General features: G+C 52.0%; 1 protein-coding gene across 1 annotated transcript; it reads left to right on the top strand.

The window, feature by feature from the left end:
• Positions 1 to 583: 583 nt before the first annotated feature.
• LOC101784159 lies at positions 584 to 4,114 on the top strand. The gene has a single exon (XM_004981591.3). It carries the CDS (start codon positions 884 to 886, stop codon positions 3,677 to 3,679), a length of 2,796 nt encoding a protein of 931 aa, XP_004981648.1. The 5' UTR covers positions 584 to 883; the 3' UTR covers positions 3,680 to 4,114.
• Positions 4,115 to 8,028: the final 3,914 nt, after the last annotated feature.

The raw sequence follows: 8,028 nt of genomic DNA, 5'->3' as shown, positions 1-8,028 counted from the left end.
TTCAGTAATTCCAGAGGGTTTGTAGTGAAATCCATCCCCCAAGGAGAATATCTTTACGACAAAGTCAATGGACACGATCCATCACATTTCCACTCCTATCTTCTCCCCCAAACTTCCTTTCAGCATAACAGAATATTCAAACCCCAAGAGTAAACATCTAGTGAGAAAAAGAAAAGGAAATCAAATGCATTTGACCCTCCCTCCTTTTTGCTTGGGAAAATAGTAGAAAATGCCACGAGCCATGTGAAACAAACACAAATACAGGATCACCAGGACCAGGAGGGTACCCTGCAGACTGTAGTGCTAGAGGTAATTAATGAGCTCACCAGCAACTGCAAATCTGCAACAACTGTGAAGCATCCAGCCTCATTTATCTTCAGAGATTGCTTGGATCCAGTACAGATTTCATTTCCTGTGAAAAGGCAAATCTGGGATATCTGTACACTAATTTTAGTTCATAAATGACGATGGAAATTTACTGATGCGCAAAATACAGCAAAAATATGTGGAGTCGCCATTAAATGCTCCGGTGGGACCCCTTGCTTTTAATTCCGTGCAGGCGAGTTGGTGTGCTCCAATTTACTCCCCTCCGCCTCCTCCTCCTCTGTCCTCTCCCCTTCGGCCCTTCCTCCCTCACTCCTCCGTCGCCCCCCCTTGCTCGGCTCCGTTCCTTGATCTAGATTCCACAGCGGAGAGGGGCCCCAGCCCGATTGTCTGTTTCCGTCGATCCCCCAAGCCCTAGGGGGAACCCTGCTCCGAGTCGAATTCGATCGCGGGTTGATTTGATCCCGAGAATTCGCGGGGGGACGCCGGCGCCGGGGAATCGGATGGTGTAGGAGGGAGGGAGGGAGGAAGAAAGGTCTCGGCTTTGTGGGCGGGCGGCATGCATCTGTCGCTGTGGAAGCCGCTGTCCCACTGCGCCGCGCTGCTCCTGGACAAGAAGCACCGTCCGCCGCGGCCGCCGCCGGGCGGGGCCGGCGCGGGGTCCGGCGGCGGGCGGCGCCTGCAGGAGAGCAAGCTGCGGGAGGCGCTGGAGGAGGCTTCGGAGGACGGATGCCTCGCCAAGTCCCGCGACGAGGCGCTCTTCGATGGAGGGGACGGCGCGGAGGAGGGGTCGGTGGGGCGTTCGCGGTCGCTGGCGAGGCTCCACGCGCAGCGGGAGTTCCTGCGCGCGACGGCGGTGGCCGCGGAGCGCGCGTTCCAGTCGCCGGACGCGCTCCCGGTGCTGGAGGAGGCGCTCGCCACGTTCCTCGCCATGTATCCCAAGTACGCGTCCGCCGCGGACGTGGACCGCCTCCGCGCCGACGAGTACCCGCACCTGGACAAGGTATGCCTTGACTACTGCGGCTTCGGTCTCTTCTCCTACCTCCAGAGCTGCAACCCTGCCGACCCGTCGGCGGCGTTCACGCTCTCGGAGATCACCGCCAACCTCAGCAACCATGCGCTCTACGGCTCCGCCGAGAAGGGCACCGCCGAGCACGACATCAAGAACCGCATCATGGATTACCTCAACATCCCCGAGTCCGAGTACTGCCTCGTCTTCACGGTCAGCCGTGGCTCGGCGTTCCGGCTGCTCGCAGAGTGCTACCCCTTCGGCACCAACAAGCGGCTGCTCACCATGTTCGACCACGAGTCCCAATCCGTGAATTGGATGATGCAGGCCGCGCGCGACAAGGGAGCCAAGGCATACTCCGCCTGGTTTAAGTGGCCCACGCTCAAGATCTGCACCACCGAGCTCCGGAAGCTGATCTCCACCAAGAAGCGGCGGCGCAAGGACTCCGCCACTGGCCTGTTCGTGTTCCCCGTGCAGTCGAGGGTGACGGGGGCAAAGTACTCTTATCAGTGGATGGCATTGGCTCAGCAGAATCACTGGCATGTCCTGCTCGATGCTGGGGCTCTGGGGCCTAAGGACATGGACTCGCTGGGGCTGTCGCTGTTCCGGCCAGACTTCATCATCACGTCATTTTATAGGGTGTTTGGGGCTGACCCAACGGGTTTTGGCTGCTTGCTGATCAAGAAGTCGGTAATGGCGTGCTTGCAGAGTCCGAGCGGCGGGACGGGGGCAGGAATGGTGCGGATTGTGCCGGTCTTTCCACAGTATCTTAGTGACTCAGTTGATGGTCTTGATGGTGTCCTGGATGGGCTGGAGGATGATACTATCATTCCAATTGAGGAGGGGTCAGTGTCAAACAATCACCATGCATCCCAGTTACCTGCATTCTCGGGCGCATATTCATCAGCTCAGGTGAGGGAGGTGATTGAGAGTGAAATGGACCAGGACAGTTCAGATAGGGATGGTGCCAGCACAATATATGAAGAGAGTGAGAGTGTTTCTGTTGGGGAGGTGATGAAGAGCCCTGTGTTCAGTGAGGATGAGTCATCCGAGAACTCCTTCTGGGTTGATTTGGGCCAGAGTCCACTTGGTTCAGACCACTCAGAGCAATCAGGCAAGGGGAAATTGGGATCTCCATTGCCAGCGTCCTGGTTTTCTGGTAGGAGGAATGCGAAGAAGGCATCGCCAAAGGTGCCATCAAAACTGGCAAAGAGTCCTATTCATGACAACCATGTTATGTCATTCGATGCAGCTGTGAGGTCAGTATCACAAGATTCAGGGCCTGTGAAGGTGGTTCCAGATGAAGATCATTCACATAATGACATAAAGAATGCCATTCCTGTTAGTGAGATTGAAGAAGATAAGGATGCCAAAGGAAACAAGAGGTTCGTAAAGTTTTCTTGTGCCAATGGCCCTGCTGAAGGCAGTGCAACCTCTGTATTTGGGAGTTACACCACCCATGAGAATGGCTCCACTTCAGAGATTTGCTCAGAAAGTCAGGCAGAAACCAAAGAGAGTGCAATCAGAAGGGAAAATGAAGGTGACTTTCGTCTACTGGGAAGGAGGGAAGCACACAATGGCAGATTCAATGGTGGAAGATTCTTTGGAGTAGAAGAATCGGAACGAGTTTCAAGTATGGGGCGCAAGGTATCATTCACTATGGATGATAGTAGGCTCTGTCGTAATTCTGATGCTGGGGAAACATCTGGGTATGCAATGGCAGATGATGATGACGAAGCATACAGTGACTATGATGAACCTCAGGATGGCAGGAAAGAACCTGAAATTATCTGCAAACATCTTGATCATGTGAACATGCTTGGACTTAGTAAGACCACACTTCGGTTGCGATACCTGATCAATTGGTTGGTGACCTCACTATTGCAGCTCCGGCTACCTGATTCAGGGGATGGCGAGGGGGTATCCCTTGTCTATATATATGGTCCAAAGATCAAATATGATCGAGGAGCAGCAGTTGCATTCAACATAAAGGACTGCAACACTGGAACCTCACTGATCAATCCCGAAATTGTACAGAAACTGGCAGAAAAAGAAGGCCTCTCTTTGGGCGTTGGGTTTCTAAGTCATATACGACTCACAGACAACCAGAAACATGGTGCGGCTGATGTGGGTCTTAGCTCTTCCACACCAGCAGCAAACGGTCGCCGTGAAAAGAAAACTAGCAAAAATGCTATTATTGGTACTGAAGTGGTCACTGCTTCTCTTGGGTTCCTTACAAATTTTGAGGATGTCTACAGGTTGTGGGCATTTGTTGCAAAATTTCTGGATTCGTCATTTCTTGAGCAAGAGAGGCTATCATCTATTCCTGAGGATGCAGAAAGGTAGTATTAGAGGATTCAAGTTTATGGCTATCGCAGCTACTTCATAAATATAGAGGGAAGGAGGCGACAGTGTAATTGAGAGGAGGATAGAAGAAGAGATGTCAAGGTGCTTCTGTGTATTGCTTTTGCATCCGAATATCTCTGCTTGGCATCAAGGGGCAATACTTGGCAGTTTGGCTGGTATATTTCTTCATTCTTCTTTTTCCCCTTTTCTAGGCATGCGACTTTTTCGTCTGTAGATTTTGTTGGAGATCTATATGTACCACCTAATTATTTTGAGGAGCATCCTTTCCATGTACTTGTTTGTAAATTGGCTCCATTGGCCATGAAGTACACTCAGCTCGCTTGTATGATTCTTGCAACATGAATAGCATGATGATAGGTGATTCTACCCTTTTCAGTTTTGTTGTTAAATCCTCTACTTTAGTGTTGTGATGAATTCAGCGAGCAAGTACATGGTGATTTCAATCACGTCGTTTTCAGATGGCATTGAGAATAATGGTCTACTAGCTACAGTTTTCTTTGAGCTATCATTCCAGATGATAACATTTTTTTAATCCTTTGCCTCTTTTAGCTTTACTGCTAGCACTAAGCGGCAAAGTAGGACAGTTAATCATGTGACAATTGGTTAAGGAAGCGAATCCTGCTCTGACTGAAATTGCCTGCTTCCTAACATATGCTGACCTTTTTTTCTGGGCGCTGCTGTTAGTTGCAAATTTTGTATTGTGGTGATCAAAGCTTATCGACAGACAGGGTTGTTGAGCTGGTAGTTTTTGGGTGCATTTCGCTGTGCTGTATCTGGAAAGGTAATTGTTCTATCTGCTGGCTTTGTCCATTTGCTTAATCTCGAAGCACTGTTGTTGCCTTGCGGGAGTAGAGTTGGATTAGTTATCAGGCAGCAGGTGGCGTGGCTGTTCTTTTGAGTTGCCCTGCCGTTCTCTGAATATTCGGAGTCGCCTGCATGCAAACCATAAGAAAATGGAAGACATGCCATAGTGCATATCGTACCCAGAACTATTTGTTTCATTCTCTACTATTCTAGTTCATCCTGTGTTCTCCAAGGTCTACAGTTGTTTCCACGTGTGAAAATCAAGTCAAGTTTTTGGTGAAGTTGAGACTTCAGAGGACTCGTTAGTCAGGCTTATGCCTCCCACACGTTTGTCTAGAACCTAAGTTGTGCAGTAGTTGAGGGCGATCAGCGTCCAGCTTGGGCGGCCACCAAGCACAAACCGGGCTATGCATGCTGCTTGCCGGCCCGGCCGGGCCGGCAGTCTGGTGGTCACCAACCAAGCCGCAGCCGCCCGTCCCCCGGCCGCCTTTCGCGCGCGCTCTGATTCCGTTCGGCGACTCCGACGTCCGCCCCGTCTCGTCGCGTTGGTGCCCGTCAACCGGTGCCGGGTTGGTTGGTGCCTGCCAACACGCTGGCCCCGGTGGAAATCGCGCGCACCCGGCAGCGGAAAGGCGAGCCGCTCGCTTTTGGTTTTGGGCCGCCGCCCGCCGCGCTCTTTGCTTTGCTTTCCCTTCCTGATCAATCAGGGGCGCGGACGGTGGTGGTGCCGTGGTGGGGGAGGCGGCTCGCGACTTCGCGAGAGCGACGGCACGCGGGCAGCCGGGCGGCAGCCAGCAACGGCAACAACAGCGTCCTCCGATCCCCTTCCTGCCAGCAAGAATGCAAGATCCAGGCGCTGTAGCACGCGCTGATGCAAAAAGCTGCTGCTTCAAGGCGATGCGAGCTCCAGCGAGAGGGATTTGACCATGTGACCAACAAGTACTGCCAAGGCCACGTGGCCATGTGTGTAGTAGTGGTACGAAAACGTGGAGGGAGTTTCTTGGCACGAGCACCTACTTTTCTGGTCAACCCTGCTGAATCTGACAGCACCGGTTGAGAGCGAATACGAGGTGAACAGACATTTCCATCGAAGGGGTTGCCAGATCTCTACCGTGGTAGGAGTGTTTCCTTTTCCCGTCAAACCAAGAAGTCGACGATTGTTCAGGCAGACCTCGACGATGGTGTCATTTGTCTCTGGTGCTTTGTACACTTGTATGGAGTGAATCTGCCATTGACTACGGCCTAGACTCTTTTGTCCAGAATTCTGACCTCGTTTTTGTAACAATACAATGATGGTGTCAAATTGTCTCCTGTGCTTACACTTGTATGGAGTGACCTGGGCTTGTATGGAATGAATCGGGCATTGACTAAAAAAAACCTGTGTCCAGAATTTTGACTTTGTTTTTTGTAACAATACATTGATGGTGTCAAATTGTCTCTTGTGCTTACACTTGTAAGGAGTGACTCTGGCATTGACTACTACAGCCTAAACTTGGTCCAGAATTCTGACTTTCGTTTTCATAACTGAAATGTCCTCTTTCGGAAAAGTCAAACCATGCGTGACGCCATGAAATCCTCTCGTCCTGGCATCCGGCAATCCAAGTCAAATGAACGACTCAACTGACAACTGCTGAATCAGCCTAGAATCCTACGTCGTGTCATGAAAATAAAAGTAAATGTACGGCCGACTCTTGAACTTGGCAACGAATGTTATCTGGGTCCTCGAACTCTTAAAATGCACATTCACCTTTCTAAACTCTAGTCAAATACAAAGGGAAGGATCCAAATTCCTGTGGAAGGCCGTGGTGACAACCACTGTGGCACTGTTCCATCCGATGTAACCTTCCTTCCCCATGCCAAGTCTCGATCGCCGGCCACTGTGCGTCCGTGCTGACTGCTGGAGCCTGGAGCAGTCTCTCAGGTCTCAGCCACCATGAATCACATCTCCTCCTTGGCTGTTGGCTCCTTTGTAAAAGCACCCGTGCACCGAACCAAGAATTACTTGCTTTCATTTCATCCCGGCTACTGCATGCTCACCAAGTCATGATATCGTATACGCCGACGGCCGATCCAAATATCCCGGTCATCCCCAGCAACCCGTACCGTACTCATGGCGTCGCCAGGTCCACCGTGTCCGTTCCTCGACTTGCTGCCGGCGCTCGTAAATACGATGTCAGGAGACGCCGGGCCCCGCGCCGGGGAGGCGACACCGGAGCCGTTTGCGACGCCGGCCGACCGGGGAGCGCGCCCTGTGGGGGGAAAGGTGGACTGGCCTATGTATCATGGCGATGCGCATGCAGTACGTTGTACAGCTAGCGCGCGTACATGGTCCTGTGCGTTTGCAAAATTTTGCGCGCCTCGGTTGGTTAAGCGCTGGAGCGTGTTGCGCATCTGCCTGAGAGATAACGCAACGGTGGGCGTGTCAGCGTGTGACCCACAGTCCACAGACCACGGTGGGCGTCTGGGCGGCGCAGGCGAAACGCAACGCCGGCAACGGTCGGGGGCGTGTGACCGAGACGGGCCTCGGCGCGTCGTCGGTGGGTTTGATCCTGTGTGCTGGGTTGCGGCCTCACAGGAAGACGGGCTGATTTCGGCCTTTTATGAGCTTCCTGACATGTGTCAGTTGTTAGGCCCGTTCGCCGTTGCGGGATTCGGTAGTGTTGTCCTGTCGTTTATGGTTGGGCTCGTTTCGGCAGTCAGCTAGGAAATTGAAGACTGAAGAAGAAGAAAACGGTGACGCGGAGAGGATATGTCGAGAGCTTCGTCGTGCATTTCTCGCAGATCTTGGTCGTGCTCGTGCAGTGCAGTACATCGTACAGCTAACGCTCGTCCAGATGGTAAGCGAATTCTCTATCATGTATACACGGATATCGGTCGTATGGCGTAGTGTTTATGTTTACACAATAGAAAAGGGGTATCATTACTTAAGGAGTATCATTACAGAGGAGTGCATGACCACACTCAGGAAACGAAAGAAAAGAAACGCAACACTGCTTCGATCTGATGGCCAGATGAGCAAGCTCATGAGCTACCTTATTCTACTCTCTCCCTATCTTCATGAAAATTAAACTACGCAGCTGGCATCCATAATTACAGGCACCACCCGGGACCTGTCCATGCCTCCCTTCGTGAGCTTATCAATTACAGTGGAGCAGTCTGCTTCCAAAACCATAACCCGGTCCGCCCACCATGCAGCTAACCTGATTCCCTCTAAGCATGCTAGCGCTTCTGCTTCTTCAACATTTCTGCAGTGCCGTAACCATCTCCAAGCTATCAGTAGGGGTTTGCCCGTGCTATCACGTATAACAGCCCCCCACAGCTGCTGCTCCTGTCTCGATGATGAAAACCCCATCCACATTTATTTTGAGTGTTTTGCCTGGTGGTGGAGACCACTTCTTGGGAGATTTCTCTTGTTGCAACCACACAACCCTCCTCTCATTACAGACCTTCTGCTTTCCTCGACCATCACCCGACGGGTGCTGTTGTCGGATTTGCAACAGTGCGTCCAAATATCTAGTGGAGTG

The sequence above is a fragment of the Setaria italica genome, chromosome IX (genome assembly GCF_000263155.2).
Source record: "Setaria italica strain Yugu1 chromosome IX, Setaria_italica_v2.0, whole genome shotgun sequence".
NCBI lineage: Eukaryota > Viridiplantae > Streptophyta > Magnoliopsida > Poales > Poaceae > Setaria > Setaria italica.
The sequence above is the reverse complement of the archived record's forward strand: the minus strand, read 5'-3'. Positions and strand labels throughout refer to the sequence as shown.